Source organism: Sceloporus occidentalis, unplaced genomic scaffold (assembly GCF_023333645.1).
Source record: "Sceloporus occidentalis isolate IW3139 unplaced genomic scaffold, rSceOcc1.0.p SCAF_6, whole genome shotgun sequence".
NCBI classification, from domain to species: Eukaryota; Metazoa; Chordata; class Lepidosauria; order Squamata; family Phrynosomatidae; genus Sceloporus; species Sceloporus occidentalis.
In genome coordinates, this window is record NW_028316986.1 from 25,770,255 (window position 1) to 25,787,479 (window position 17,225).

Genomic DNA, 17,225 nt, shown 5'->3' on the forward strand with positions numbered 1-17,225 from the left:
GCTGATGACATCCAACTCTATCCCTCCTTTCCACCTGATTCCAAGGAAGCCACCTCTGTACTGAACCAATGTCTGATGTCATTAATGGACTTGATGCAGGGAAACAAATTGAAACTCAGTCTAGGCAAGACAGAGGTGCTCCTGGTCAGTCATAAGGTAGACCTGGGAATAGAGATTTTGCCTTTGCTGGATGGGGTTACAATTCCCCTGAAATGTCAGGCTCACAGATTGGATGTTCTCCTGGATTCGACTCTGAGCCTGGTTGCTCAGGTCTCAGCAGTGCCTAGGAGTGCATCTGCACAGTAAAAACATGTGTACCAGCTGTGCCCATTTCTTGAGATGCCAGATCTGGCTATGGTGACACATGCCTTGATTACATCCCATTTGGACTACTGTAACACACTCTACATGGGTCTGCCTTTGGAAACTGTTTGGAAACTTCAGCAGGTCCAGAATGCTGTGTCTAGAATGCTGACTCGAGCCAGTTATAGGGAGAACTCCCTTGTTGAAACAGCTTCACTGGCTACTGTGATCTATTAGGAAAAGCTTTGTTTCAGTCCTAGCACCATCGCAGGCTCACTTGCTGAGGACATGGGATAGATCCTTCTCAGTGGCTGCTCCCAACCTCTGGAATGCCCATCCATGGGAGGCTAGGCTACTCCCTTCCCTGCTTGCCTTTTGTTGGCAAGTCAAGACTTTTTTTAATTTAAGATGGCTACTTAATCACATTAGGGTGGTTTTTATGGAGTATGTGTGTTTTAGTCATGCTTCTAACTTTTGTATATTTTTGTATAATTTTAAACTGTTTTAAATTTTATTGTAATTTTTTAAAAATGTTTTTATCTGTGAACTGCCTTGGGTTCCTTTTGTAAGAAAAGTAGCATAAATAAATAAATAAATATTTCAGGTGGCTGGACAACTTTGGCCAAAATACGTAAATCTAGTTAGCACCACGTAGGACAGACCTGCTGACACAATGGGCAGCCTGATAATTCGATAGTTATACAAGTACCGTTGAGCTAACGGATATAGGACTTTATCACACGAGGCTAGAAAACTAGAATTTTAATAGGATAAAAACATCTTTGACCAGTATGACGTCATGTTCTTCCTGATGCTGCCTTGCATTCCATCTGTTACTTTTATGCACCTTTTCATTGATGGGTAAAACCCATCAATAAGATCTCCATCTCATCGCTATTCCCTTACTGCCTTTGTGTGATAGGTCCCTTCCGCTGCAGTTTCTTTTCTAAGGCAGAGTGAGTATAATTCTGCTCTTCTCCCCCTCTCCATTACTCACAGCGACTATGGCTGCCAACAAATTTCTGAAGTCAGCTTCTGTGTGCATATTCACACACCAACTGAGGTAGTGGACTGAGATCAGCAAAAAACTCATACTAATATATATCTGGAAATTATGCTTCATGAGGAGTGGTTGAGGGGGCTGGGTATGTTTAGCCAGGAGAAAAGATGGTTAAGGGGTAATATGATAGCCATGTTTAAATATTTGAAAGGCTGTCATATTAATAATAATAATAAAGTTTATTTATATACCACTTTTCCAAATTAGATCAAAGCGGTGTACAACAGGAAGTGCAATACAAAGTAAACAAACAAACAAACAAACAAACAGGCCTCTCTCCCCCTCAAGATGGTGGTCGGAAGAGGGCTCTTAGTCTTTCAGGCCAGGCCTCTCTCTCCCCAAGATGGTGGTCGGAAGGAGGGCTTTTCTTCTTACAGGCAGGCAGTTGGAGTTGCCTGCCTCTCTCCCCTCAAGATGGTGGCTGAAGGGAGGGCTTTTCTTCTTACAGGCAGGCAGTTGGAGATAGCCTGCCTCTCTCTCCCCAAGATGGTGGCTGAAGGGAGGGCTTTAAAGATATTAAAGATGGAGCAACTTGTTTTCTGCTGCTCAAGAAACTAGGGCACAGAGCAATGGAGTCAAAGCTACAGGAAAAGAGATTCCACCTAAATATTAAGAAGAATTTCCTGATGGCAAGAACTATTTGACAGAGGAATATGCTTTCTCGATGTGATGGAGTCTCCTTTTTTGGAGGTTTTTAAACAGAGGCTGGATGGCCATCTGTTCGGAATGCTTTGTCTGTGTATTCCTGCATGGCAGGGGTTGGATTGGATGGCCGTTTTGATCTCTTCCAACTCTATGATTCTATAATCTGTTAGACTTAAAGGTGCCAGGAGAGACTTTGATGTTTTATGGGGATACTTTAAACCAGCCTGTTAGCTGTTTAAAGTGTAAAAAAAGCATGCATGTACATGCACACACAAACACACACACATATTTCTATAATGAAATATATATGTGCCTTGAGGGCATCTAACTTTGGATTCTTTTTGGTGCGTAGTTATTGGGGTGTTACCGGTTATTGGGGTGTTAACACTTCAAAATTCACCACTGTGTCAATGAGGAAGGAAAAGATTCTTACTGTTGCTTGAAAACATGTGGAAAAGGCAGAAAACAAATTTACATTTGTAACGTCATTGTATTTATTAGGTTCCAAAACAATACACATTCACATCCTTTAGAATACAGTACATTTGGCACAGTAATAATGGCTACAATGAAATAACCCTAATGAATGGCAAGAGATTCAAATTACAACTGTAAGAAAAATTCTGTACAAAGAAAGCCTCACAATAAAAAATAATGACCTCCCCACTCCTGTAGAACAGAATACATTTCAATTAATTTTTTTTTGCCAGAACTGTTCTGCACATAATGTCAAAAGAAATCTTTTTCACTTTTAAAAGCCTTTTTTAAAAAAGAGATAGCATTATTTTTATGGTGTGTGTGTGTGTGGGGGGGGGGAAGCATAGCTTTCCGCCACTAAGCAATGTATATATATTTTTAAAAAAACCGAGGAAAATAAAATAAAATATCCTAACGTGGAGTTGAAGGCTTTCATGGCTGGCATCCATAGTTTTTTGTGGGGTTTTTCAGGCTATGTGGCCATGTTCCAGAAGAGTTTCTTCCTGACATTTTGCCAGCATCTGTGGCTGGCATCTTCAGATTCTCTGAAGATGCCAGCCACAGATGCTGGTGAAATGTCAGGAAGAAACTCTTCTAGAACATGGCCACATAGCCTGAAAACCCCCACAAAAAACTATAAAAATATCTTAACGTCTTCCTTTTTTTTTTTTTTTTTTTGGTTTGGCCTTTTGCACAACTTTCAACCTCCCCTCTACCTGCAGGGGGAAAGGAAAAAAACTTTTATAGGGAGAGGAAGAAACAGAATGTCTTGTTCGTTTTATATAAGTACAAGTCAAAAAAGAGAACAAAACATGCCAAATAAAAAATGGCAATGAACTGAATTCACTTTTGCTGCAGAAGGTTGGCATGCTACCCTGCACACCGTGGAATTCTTAAATTCCATTGGTTTTGAATCTAGGGGCCCATTCACACTGTAGAATTATAGCACTATTATTTTATTTTAACTGCCATGATTCCATCATGTGGAATCCTGGGAAGTGTAGTTTGGGGAAGTACTTGAGCTCTCTGGCTGAGAATTCTAAATGCTTCTCCTTAAGCAATCTCAGGAATCCATAGGATGGAACCATGGCAATTAAAGGGAAATAATAACACTATAATTTTGTAGTGTAAGTGAGCCCCATTATGTGGGTACATGCCATACTAAATGCAAACCACATGGTGGCCATGGATGCTGACACACACTGGGCCATTTCCATCTGTTTGGTCAAGCACAGCATCCACTATGTGCATCCACTATAGCAGCACTGTACGGCCGAACGCTGTTTATGTGCGTGGACAGCTCATGCTTGATAGAGGCAAAAGTTTCAGGATTGTGGTTGCAATATTTGTCCATGCTAAGTTTCAGCTTTTTGCTACTTAACATCTCAAAGCAAAAAAAAAAAAAAAAAAAAAAAGGATGGTGTTGGTGGAGCATTTTGAATACACAAGTTTGTTAAGAGATTTTTTTTAATAGCCAGGAATGAGAGAGTGATACAATCCACAACTTTGCATACAGCAGCAGCATGGAATGTACATTAAAAAAAGAAGGAATTGCTAATCTCCACTTGTAAAAATAGGCCTTTTATCCCATCCAAGCACTGTACAAAAGTTCTTCATTAGAGCCAGTTTATGAGCCGCTAGAGAAAGCGACTCCTCCGAAGCTGCCCTTCCCCATGGCAGAGGTAGGGAACCTGGGTTATCCATTTGTTGTTAGCCAACATCTCCCACCAACCCCAGACCATTGGGTCAATGGACAAGCATGATGGGAGTAGCAGTCAAGCAATGCCCAGAAAGCCACAGGTTCCCTGTCTATGGAAAAGACTACTTAGCATTGTCAGTTCTTGCAATGGATATCCAAAGCTAACATGTGGCAGAAATACACAGAGCTGGTGTTACCATATAGAAAACTAATGGGTTGTTTCACACTAATCCACCCCCCCACAACTAAACATAAAATAATGAGATGATGTAACCTTTGTGACATCTCTGTGCTTACATTCCAGAAGCTAGAGAACTTTTCTTCCTCCAGCCTCCAGCCCTTACATTTTAAAAAAGATAAATTAAATTATTCTAAAAGGTTTGATCCATTATTACATTGGTAAGCCAGACAACACATGACTTGATATAGCTTAATATTTAATATTTTGAAATCATCATCATATGAATACATATACATATATATAATATGTATATATAATAATTACACCTGAGTTTTAAAAAAAAACGTAATGGAATTGAATGTTATCGCAAAAAAGTGGCTGTGAACAGCCAGATGCAAATCCGACGCTAACCTAACCTGTCTATTTGAGACGCCATCTTGTACTCAACTTCTCCAGCTGCTTCTGCTGGGAACAATGGCAGTGCGGTTTTGTCTCATGCTCCTTCAGTAAGATGAGAAGCTCCAAGCCAGTCTTCCACTACTTAGTGTCCTCTAACCATGTTCAACTATTCCCATGACATAGCTGGCTGGGGGATTTGGGGAGTTGGCAGTCCAACAGCCAGAGGGCACCAAACTGGAGACTTGTCCAGGCCATTTGGAAAAGGTCATGCTGACACAGGACAGTTGTCTCTACTGAAAAGTAGAACATGCCAACTCCAGTGGGATTTCCTTCCACGATGGGCCCTGACCAATGTGAATTTGTCAGTGAGGCCCATAGGACATACCCATTCATGTTATTGCATGGCAGGGGGTTGGAGTCAAGGGGATCGCTTCCAACTCTACGATTCTATCCGTGTGGTTGTTGTGTGCCTTCAAGTAATTTCTGACTTATGGTGACCTTAAAAAAATCCTGTCACAGGATTTTCTGAGGCTGAGTGTCTGACTTGCCCGAGGTCAATCAATGGGTTTCCATGGCTCAGCAAGAAATCGAACCCTAGTCATAATCCAACACCCAAACCACTACACTATGCTTGCTGTAGTGTTTTGACCAGCTATACTACAAGCAGCATCAGATAGCTGAATGGAGCCACTCACTGAAATCTCCCCCCACCCAGTAATGCTGCTAAATCAAGGGCATCTTTGGAGACCAATATGGCAGATGGACCAAGGATACCAAGGATCCTGACCTTAGGCTTTGGCATGGGGCTTCTCCCATATAGCTCACACTGGCTGGAGCATAAGAAGCAAAAGAACAAACTTTGTTGCAGCATCCTCCATGATACAGACAGCATGGTAAAGGAGTCAGTGTCTCCAAGCTAATAGCCAATGCCTCTGTCAATAATAATTCTTCCTTTCTTCTTCCTTCCCCCATCTGCCCCACAAGGCTATCATTTCCTATAGATTTGAAGGGAACTAGTAGATTTAGTACAGCTTACTATAGATCTATATCTTCTTTTATAACAAAAAAGAAATGAATAGGGGGGTTAAAAAAAAAACTCATCTTTGACAGTAACTTGAACCAATACACAAACAGAGTATTGCACATAGACATTATATTCTTTCATAGGCTAACTTTTTTTTAATAATATGCCTGAACATGCAGCAGTTGATACCTCTATATTCATTGAATTCCACAGGCCTTGCAGTAAACACGTATATACAAAATCCTCACCTGTACAAAAGGTAACCCTCCCCCCACCCCATCCCCAAAAGGAAAAAAAGAAAGAAAGAAAAAAGCTTCTTGAGTGCCACTCTGCCAGTCTGTATATGTATATCTATATTTTGTGCAATTGGAAAATCCAAGTGCACCAAGTATAATGGATTCAACTTAGCTGCTCATTCGGTCCAAATGTGTACATGTGTATGTGTGTGTGTATTTGTCTATATATTTATAGTTATATATCTATATACACACACATACACACACACATTGATCTCAACAATACAGGTACACTCACATGCACGCACACACACGCACACACACAAAAACACAGGATACTCTCAGAAGAGTATGTAACACTGTCAGCATATCTACAGGCGGTAACTTCACATTGCTTAATGTATTTTCCAAATGAGTTACCATTATTTTTAAAACAAGAAAATCCATTTACAGTTCTCAGCAATGTCAGTTGTAACGTTGAATCTTGATCTTCAGTCTCTCAAAACACTGTCACATCATGAATGGGTTTGCTTGGCTTGGTATTTTTCCTATATAGCACAGTTTGATACCAGATTTCCCCACATACAATATTCAAAACAAAAGAACAGTAGTACTATTGGGCATGGCCTGGTATAGTAGCACGGTATCACATGATCCATCACCTCTTCTTCCCTTCTGAACCTTAGCTGGGACCACATGCACTGCAATGCCTGAAGATGCAACCAGACTGGATGTTCAATTAATTTTTTCCATTTAGCATGCATGGTTTTTGAAAACTACAAACAACACCCTTTGGAGGAGTTGATAAAGATGGGTTGTAACGGCAAGAGGGCACTTAACCTTTCTTGGCTTGTCCATTCAAAAATTGCTCTTCTGGAACTTCTGTTTGCATTTTTAAAGTGCATGTTAAATGCAGACACATTTACTGTCTGGTCTGTCTTGACTCTCAGACAAGCTGTATTATAGGACACTCATATGAATCATATTGAAGCCCTGCAGTTCCTTCCAGTCCAGGTTCATTTGCACAGACTATGCTAGCAACCTGTATAGGAAGTCATGAAAAGGGGGCTGCAAGATATACATAAAACAAACATGTATGGATCTAATTCTACCAAGACCTGGCTGAGCCTCTGCATGGTCAAAAGCCATCAGGGAAGAGAGAGGGACAGGATGATCCATGCACAAAGGAGAAATCATGCCCATTTTTTTTTGTAAAAGCCTGCAAAGTAACACACTGCTATTGAACACAAATATAAGTCACTGAAGTGAGTCATTCCAATTCAATACAATGAAAAAATACAATGAAACATAACGGGGAAAAGTGTCTGTTCAGTCCTCTTCGCACCTGCCATTGCATCAATGACATGAGTGATTCAGACACAAATTTTTGAATTGTTTTACTATGGCAGCATTAGCATGTACCTACTGAAGAAGCTGTAAAATCTGTAGAAAACCTACTTTGCTTTATTAAAGCTATTATAGGCTTTTGGGGAATTTGTCCTTTCTTTAGCCCTTTAATACCTGTCTATAAAGCATCTGTATATGTGTGAGGGAGTGTGCGTGCATGTGTTTTGTTTTAACTTTTTGGTATAGTTTCTGAAAAACAACAACTTAAAGACTGCTATCTATTCTTACAAAAAATATTTCCAGGAAAGCTTAATGTGGCTATTTTAATTAGTTGTAATTTCTGCAGTTGGGCTATTTCCTAATACTCTAAAGTCACAAAGCTTTGGAAAGATGTGATTATTGTAAGTATTTTTTGCCCCATTCCCTTAATAGCCAATTCATTGATTCTGAAAAGCTGTTCAGGTATAAGTATGGAGACGAGGTTGTGAGGGAGGATTTCTCCTCCTAAAATGATCTATTCATTGTTGCTGTTCTGTGCCTTCAAGTTGTTTCCTACTTATGGCGACCCTAAGGCTGCTGTGGGGTTTTCTTGGCAAGATTTGTCCATATTCAAGGAATAAATGGTTGTCAGGAACAGATTTCTGGAAGAACTTCATGGAGATTTAGAAATGCATTCCACCTTTCTCCCCTATACATTAAGTGCAATTCTTCAAAAGTAAGATACACTGTAGCCAATGGCTCTCACTCTCAAGCAACTGCATGCAGACGTTCTAGTATAATTAGACTCCTAGAATAACTATGGGAGTGTTGCACTATGCCTGTTGGAGCTTATGGCAGAAATGAACTCTCTTAAACTTCTTTTGCATGGAGCTCAAACTGGTAATTTTGGGGCAGCCAACAACCAAACAGCCCACAATTCCCCTTGTCACTCACAGTCAAGGCTGGACCCAACTTGATAGTGTGACACTGAGTTCTACTTAGGTTTCAAATCCTTTACTCACCTAATAAGGTCAGAGCATAGAGGTGTAAGTCAGCATCATGGAATCTTCACCTGCAATGTTTGCTGGGATTATAGCATTCCTCAAAATCTGTACATCAGATCCTAAGCAGTGATACAGCCATTGCTAGAAGGGACTGTTTAACATGTTTGCTACAAGAGGCTAGATTGGCATGGGGGCACCTCAGTTCAACCATTCCTTTTAGGCACAGAGCTTCTCCATTTTGCATACAAAAAGCTGCATTTTCATTTGAAGTGGTGGGAAAATATACTAATACACAAGATATGTGTGCATGTGCCTCTTAGAACACTATTGGTTCTGTATTGGTCTGATGCTCTATTTCAAGAAGATCCATCAAGAGAGATTGTATGGTATTTTCTACATCCTATTAAGATTAAGATGACTGTCTTCACATGAATCAATATGATACAATGCTCTCTCTCAAATTTGTTCCCTCTGTTCTGAACAAGGAACAAACCTTTTCTCAGATCTGAATAAATTCCAGTTATTACAGCTGGCCCGCCCCTTACGTGGGCTTGCCTTACATAGATTTGACTTCACGCAGAAGGCAAGCCCCAATCAAAACAATGGGGCACACACCCCATTATTTTTAATGGGATTTGAGCATACACTCGATTCCCCTTATGCGGGAGGGCCCAGAACGGATCCCCCACATAAGGGGAGGGTGTACTGTACTCTAAAGAGTATCCCAAGTTAACATGGGTGTACTCCAATCCATGTTTGACTGAGGAATAGCACACCTGTTAGAGCCACCAAACGAAGACAGGTTTGCATTGTATCCTTGGATTACAGAGATGTATTTGTGTGGACCAATTTGCCACTTACCTGGGTGAATTTCTCCAGGAATGTCCAAAACAAATGGCTAACAATTGTGAAAAGATTTACTAAAATTAACATGGTAGCCAAATTAAATTCACTGACCATTAGAAATATTGACATAGTGTTTCCTATAAAAACCAAAACCAAAAAACCAAAAGGATGCCACAGCAGCCTCAAGACTAACCAGTTTATTTTAGCATATATTGGTTTATTCTAGCATAAGCATGCCACACATAGAGTGAAGGCTCTGTCTATTCCACGCATCTTATGAAATGGAGACCACGAATGAACCAGGCAGTCTCAAATTTATGCTAGAATAAACCGGTTAGTCTCAAAAATGTTAATGGATTCCTTTAGGCCTTTCTAATGCTAAAATAGAGTAACATGGCTTTTACTCTGAATACGTCTATAGTGTTTGCAGTGCTCCATATTACATTTAGTGGTATAAATAATAAAGCTGGCATCCTGTTGGTGACATGGGACTTCAGTTGCTGCAAAAGGAGAAATTCAGCACCTCCCTTACACAATGACTTCCAACCCATCAAAACTCACATGCTTCTTGCACTCTCATTACATCCATTTAGAGGACAGTGGGGAGTGGCGACAGAGACATGTCCAACTATGTTTCTATAGCCAGATGCAGTGACATCATCCTGTGGGACATCTGGAAAACACCAAGGAAGTACCTTTGTTGCTCTGTGCCTAGCTATAGAGATATAGCCAGACTAGCCACTGTAGCCCTCTGCTTTCCTCCTGGCCACTAAATGGACATATGGCGGGGAGATAGCTCAAGAGGCAGGTGATTCCTGTGGGTGGGGAAATGGTGAATAGTTATGCCTAGGTGGAACTTTATGCTGTGACTCCCAGTCCAGGATCTCTCAGCCTATGTTGGAGATTCAGTGGCAGATTTCTCACATTCCTCAAGGGCAAATTACAAGGGCAGCCACTCTGATCTTGATCAGACTACAGCAAGAGTCAAGGGCTTAATACCCCCTACTCCCATTGTAAAGTCCTGATCTAGAATGAGGCCCCTGTACCTACATTTTTAAGATATTGCACACTAAGGATATCTAGGCTTAATGTCCTTTGTAACTGTACTGATACAAGACTCTAAATGTGAGCACCAATCTTTTCAATGAAGCAAAAGCACACATTTCATGAAAATATGTGCAATAAAGCCAAAATATGTTATCTTTTAATCAAGAAAAAAAAATCATTTGAGAGAGCAGTGGAAGTGGGCTTAATTCTTTCTCCATTCAACTGTTTCCATTCACCTCAAAATGGTTTTTTTTTCCTAAATGGTTCTCCTCTAAAAACATTCTCACTCTATATATTTAGTCCTGCAAACATGCATCTTTAGAAGTGGTCCCCAAACTGTGCCCTTTAAGAAATTTTGGACTTCAGCTCCCAGAAGCCTCATCCATGTTGGCCAATAGTCTGGGATTCTGGGAACTGAAGTCCAAAATCCCTTAAAGAGCACAGTTTGGGGACTACTGCTCTAGAGTAAAGTGGAGGGGATTTTGATAGGAATAATGACATGTAGGGAAAGAGTTATGCATTCAGATCAGCAACCTTTTGAGTATGCTTTTTATTAAAAAATGTAGAGATAAGTTTTGTTGAGGTTCACTGGGATCCAACCTTACCCAGTTTAAATATATGCCCTTCAATGGATATGATCTGCATCCTGTTGAGATCACTGGCAAAACTCTCGCTAATTTTAGATCTACACCTCAAGCTGTCAAAATGCCTCTACAATGCTGTCAAAACAGAATGGATTCAATCCTGACTTTAGCAAACGTATAGCAGACCCACTGAAAACAAAGGTACTTAATTCAATGTAAACTCTTAACCCAGTTCTTAGTCTTAAATAGAGCAGATCTGCTGAATCACAGAATTTACTTAAGTGGTGACTTGCCAAGTTCCCATTGATTGAATAGACCCCCTCTAGTTGGGACTAACAGATGGCTTTAAATCTCAAAATCTGGATCCAATATTGCATTGGCACAGCAAATCTTAAACCTGATTTATAGGCTCACCTCAGTGGCATCCTCCTCTTCATGGAATAAAAAAGGAGGCAGTGCAGCCTTTTGGGGAATTAAAAAAAAAAGGTCTCAAACTGAGTTTGAGAACAATAAAGCAGCAGCAGCAAGAAACAACAGCAATGTGTTACACTTACAAATTCTGATACAAAATATTTTGCATTGTTTTGTGAGACAGATGTTATGAGAGCCTCCAGATCAAAGATGAGAGAAAAATAATAAATAGATAGATAATAGTGTAAAGGATGGGGAGTATCTGGGCTCATGGTAAGAGTAGTAGTTCTTGATGTTCCATCTGGAAGGTCTTCTCAGAACCACATCTTGCAGTGTCAGTGATCTTGGTCACATCTGAGGTGGGCTGAGGACTCCTATGGCAGCAGCTCTTCTCCAAAATATGAGAAGCCTTTAAATTCCTCTTGGTTGATTTGCTTTATAATGGCCTCATCCACTTGCGTTAATATTGGGTCTTCTCGCGTAAAGTCTTGATCAAAATTATTTACATCCCTTTTGGTTTTCTGAGGAAGAAAAGCAGAAAGTTATGCATGAAGGATGAACTTTACTGGCACAAACAACCAAAAGTACAGAAACAATGTTTTGGGGAGTGGTGGTGGTGTGAGAGTTGTTTTATTTCATTTGTTTGACTTCTAGAAGAAGTCAGTCTTCTGAAATGACATATAAAAAGAGCCACTTCATACAAGAGAAAATGTAGATGACCAAGCAAAATCGCAGAAGCAAGAATGGTTTTGGATAAGCCAGTTTGACTCTTACTGAGAGGCTGAGAGTGATGGGATGGCACAGCAGATAGCAGATAGTATGGTTTTACACAGCAACATTTTTGATAAGTAAAGCATGGATTCAATCATATCTTGCCTGTAAATGGTATTACTAATTGATTTCAAATTTGGCCTGAACAGGACAGGAAGGCAAACAACACTACCCATTAGATGACATTGTGACAAAGTGGTACATCCAGACTGATTGAAAAGTCCTAGATTTTGTTCCCTTTCTTTCTGAGTTTACATTGGGTTAAAATAAACTGACCCGAGGAGCTGGTATAAAAAGTCTCTGATCATACCAGGAGCTGAAAGAAAATATTTTGGAATAAACAAAACATGTATAAATCTCCAAAATGAAATTGGAAAGAACAGGAACAAAATCTGGAACTTTCTGGTCTAATTAGTCTGGATGTACCCTTAATCCACAGTTTGAAAACTTTATTTTTTGGAACACAAGTGGTTGCTGGTCCTGCTGACTGGGGAATTCAGGGAACTGTAGTCCACAAAAGACTTTTTGAAACTCTGTCTTTATCTCAATTAAAAAGATTGTATGTACAGCGCTGTGTAAATTTACAGTGCTTTATAAATAAAGGTTAATAATAATAATAATGTTCTGAATTAGTGTTTATTGACAATAATTTTGTTTATTTTCTTAGATACCTCCTAAAACCTTCGACCACCGTCCTACATCCAGAATATATTTCACCAAGAAAACTGTGACTGTTGCCAGGCAAACCATCTACTCTGTTCTTAGTTACATTTGGGTAAACTGCCCCCCTCCCCACCTTATGTAGGCAAGCAAATGTGGTATTATTAGGTCAGCATGAATTGGAGAACACTGCTCTCATATACAATTATATATTTATATTGTTTGTTTGCCACAGCATGAAAGGATTTTGTTGTTGTTGGTATAAGCACTATCTCAAAAGGAGGAAGAAATAACACTATTATATGTCAGTGCAGGATGAAACAAAGAAAAGTAATTGGTAGTGCTAGAATGAATTTGAGTGCAAAAAACACATGGAAGCAAATTACTTCAGCTCAAGGAAATACTTGCAAGTACTAAAATTATACATACATTACTACTACTGTCAGAAGTGGAATAAATAATGTGAGTTCTTCTTTACATGACATCTGTAAACATGTACAGAAGATATATCTGCTATCTGAATCATCTTCCCATATTAGAGTTACTATCAAGCTGCTGCATTCTATTGCCCCCCCCCCCCCCCCCCGTTGTCCTTTCTTAGTGGCCATTTTTCTACCTAGGAATATTATGTAATTCAGCGTGGACTGATAAAGCTCTCTTCAGCCACATATTGTCCCTGCCTCCAGTCCTGCAGCTGATAGGAGGCCATGGTGGGAAGAGGTGTTGGTAGCTTTTACCTCCACCAAGGTGCTGGTGAAACACCATAAAAAGGGAATCAAAAGGATCTCACAATGGTTGGTAATCTTGGCTATTGCAAGATTTCAGAATCATGTTTCACAAGATGGGACTTGAGAGTAGCCCTATATTCATTGGTTTGATTTGGATATCATCATTTCTCACAAGAGCACAGGGCAGCTCTTGCAACACTCCTGGCCTCAGTTCAATCAAAAAAGCAAGGCATCATATCCCCCCTATCTTGATGTAGGGTTACTCTAAGTCTATGCTGGTCATTCTACTGCAGTCTGAGAAGGAAAAAATAATCAAGCTAACTGAAGTGGTAGAAGCATTGGCATGATTTTTGCCTTTTCTGTGGCATCACTGTTGAAATGTTTTATAGCTCCCTTTTTTACTGGTTATTGCATATTATGGGTAAGATGGATATGTAGAAAAGGGAAGAGAGAGAAACTCAAGAGGGAAAAATATCAGTGTAAGTTAACATGGCCAGGAGAAGGAGCAATATCAGTTTGGGAAACTTTGTGCAACTCTGGAGTAGGTTCAACTGAGTCAAGCTGAATCATATATGTTAACCTTGGTTTACCAAAATGATTGGGTTTAATGTCCCATGTGTCTGAGCAAGGGGAACTGAAATAAAGGTGTGACCAAGCTGAATATCATACTATACTGTCATACCACTACTTTCCCACTAACTGCTATTCTTGCCTCCTGTAGAATCCTGGAATTTGCAGTATAGGGAGCAGCCATTAGGTCTCACTAAACTACAAATCCTAGAATTCTACAGGAGGCAGCCACAGAATGCTATAACAATGTAGTTTGATATTGCATCAAAATTTCTAAATCAAGAATCTCGCCCTCCCCCTCCCCAATGCTCCACAAATAAAAACCAGGATATGTGTGGCCAAGCAACATGAAAGTGTGGTCAAGAGCACAAAGGTTTTCAAAGAGGAAGAATACAAAAGCAAGGACAGGCTACAGCAGTTTGCTTTTGACTCAGTCTACAGGGAAAGGGAAGAATTCATCCCTTCTCTCCTCTCCCCCTGTACTGAGTTAACTGAGTGAAAATATATTATATTATAAAAGCAGCTGGAAAAGTGAAACAACAGAGGAATAATCAGGACTATCCTTGCCAAATTGGTACAGGTGGAGGGTATGCAAAAGGCCATGTATGTCACCCTTAAGACTAATAGTTTTATTATATTGCATTGTGCAGCAGACTTAGATTCTAAGATAATGAATATGGTAACAGGGAAACACAAGCACCCACATTTGTTTGACCAATAAATTATATATGCCACCAGACAGTGAGAATTAGTGAGGCATGACTGGGGAGTCCTCATTTCTCTTCTAAGTTTTCTTCAAAGAAATCAAGTCTTCTTTAGATCCTCTGAAGTATCAGCTACCCTCCTTCCCAATTAGGTATCATATGCAAATTTGATAAGCACACCTTCTGTTCCATCACCTAAATCATTTATAAAGATATTGAACAACAAAGTAAGTGAAACTAAGTGAAACCAACATGCCACTTTACCTACAGGGAATCTAAATTTCAGAGATGATAAAGAGCGCAGAATAAGTGTACAGTCGATCCTTTGTATCCATGAATTCTTTATCCATGGATTCAAGCATCCACAGCTTGAAAATATTCAAAAAATATATAAATGCTAAACAGCAAACCTCGATTGTGCAATTTTATATAAGGAACACCATTTTACTATGCCACTGTATTTACTTGGACATGTGCATCCATGGATTTTAGTATCCAAAGGGGATCCTGGAACCAAACCCCAGCAGGTATCAAGACTGCACTGTAGAATGAGCGTAGGTCGGCATCTTGTTACTCGGTTATGATGACACAAGTCCCAACATACTGCCATTGAAACTCACTTTTAAATTGCAGAAGTCAGAATTCTGTACCAACTGTGCAATGACCACAATCACCTTCAAAGAGACTTCCTATGGGACTTCCTGGGCATACCCCAAGGATAATCTCATTGCTCTTTTTCCAGTTATAGGAGAATAGCTGAATGCTTCTTTGCTGCTCTTCAACAGTCAGAAAATGAACATGTTGGGGATAGGGCTCAAGGGGAGAAAAGGTGGGTTTTAGAGGTTTTGGATGGTAGATGTAATGTAGTTAACTGCTTGCTGTAAGACATCTTCTGATCCAGGATCTTGGCCATGCCTTAATATTATAAAACTAGAAACTTGATGAAAGAGAAGGGGGATATAATGAATAATAAAAACAAAACATTGCTGCACCTCTTGAAGACAACAAGAGGAAATAATGAGCATCTGTCTCACTTTAAAATATCTGACTACTTGCAGTACCAAAAAGTACTTTAATATTCTTCTTAATGCACAGAGTGCCAACTGAAGCCAAAAACAGCTCTTGCGGGCCACAATATGGGACAAAATAATTTTAAAAAACCTTAAAAAGAAGCAAGTGGTGGAAAACAAGCATAGCTGATTGTCAACATTTAAAAAAGTGGAAAAAAGTTTTTCTTGAAAAATATGGAAACTTAACAGTAAGGCCTGAGTATTTTATATCCACTTTTTAAGCTATAACTTATATATATATATATATATATATATATATATATATATGCGCGCGCACACACACACAAATATATATTGGCACATACATGTGAATTTTGTGTGTGCGCGCGTCCGTGCACACACACACACACACACACACACAGAGTCACACATGAAAAGTTATATTCCACTGAGTTTAAATATATAGCTGGCACCCTGTTAGTGACATATACAAATGTTACTCCAAGCTATTCTTGCACATGTCTTGCTTTTGGTACTTGCAGAGGGAGGAATTCACTACTTCGCTGGTACACCCCCCATCCCAAATACTTTCCATATACACTCAGATCCTCTGGGGGATGTTTATTTCAATCATATGTCTTGCTTCTGGTTGCCAGGACCAGACTGGCAACTGTCACCCAGTGGACCTTTTCCTCAGCCACCCCTAGACTGTGGAATGACCTGCCAGGAGAGATTTGACAGCTAAATATGCTGTCTGAGTTTAAAACAGTATTAAAGACCTATCACTTCCAGCAGCCCTACCCAGTTAATTTTAAACATTTCAAAATTATTTCATGTACTTAGCTATATAATGTATTTAATCTATGTTGTATCTCACCTAGTGGGTAAAGTAATAGTAGTAGTGGTGGTGGTGATGGTGGTAATAATAATAATAATAATAATAATAATAATAATAATAAGTGTGTGTGTGCGTGTGTGTGTGTGTGTGGCTAATGGAGAAGAACCAAGCAACTGAATCTAGAACCAATGCCTCTGACAGCCATCTCTCCAGGAACTAGTAAGAAATTGCCCATTATGTGTTAACAGGAGCTGTCTGAAGTACTGTCACTACAGCCAGGTAAGCCCATCAGGGAGAACCTTTTCTTTATATATTTACTCAGTGTGCAACATTGGTGGTTTCTCCGTATGCCAGTAGGTCTGAGTAGAGTATAGGATGAATGCCTTTTCCTATATGCAGCTCCCGAGGAAAGGGGTTTTCATAGGTTCTTTCCCAGTTGAAATTGTACACTTTCACTAAGCATAGCCTCCCCCCCCCTTCCTCTCAGCTTTTTGGCAGTAGCACTTCCACCTCAGTTAGTGATCCAGGGGATGGAAAAGACAAAGTGGCAAACAGATAAACAAACTGATGAGTGTGTAGGACATTACTTTAGAGGAATCCACTTGATATAGTGTATTTAAAAACGAATCCTCCCAAATGGGCTGCCTTGAATCTTAAATTCCCCTGAGTGGAACTTCTCTCACAGGACACAGGAAGGGGGAG

The 17,225-nt window shown here is 39.8% G+C and overlaps 1 protein-coding gene and 1 long non-coding RNA gene across 2 annotated transcripts in view; one reads left to right on the plus strand and one right to left on the minus strand.

The window, feature by feature from the left end:
• Positions 1–1,171: 1,171 nt before the first annotated feature.
• LOC149310540 (uncharacterized) lies at positions 1,172–15,499 on the plus strand. Its single transcript, XR_016281679.1, has 3 exons — positions 1,172–1,259; positions 12,681–12,788; positions 15,418–15,499. It is a non-coding gene; the product is annotated as an uncharacterized LOC149310540 (long non-coding RNA).
• Positions 3,035–17,225, minus strand: part of LOC149310541 (protein kinase C epsilon type) — a 433,141-nt gene continuing 418,950 nt past the window's right edge. The window contains exon 15 of the mRNA XM_089529148.1: positions 3,035–11,763. Within this exon, the coding sequence (XP_089385274.1) occupies positions 11,617–11,763 (147 nt within the window). The 3' untranslated portion in view covers positions 3,035–11,616. The remainder of the gene's footprint in view (positions 11,764–17,225) is intronic.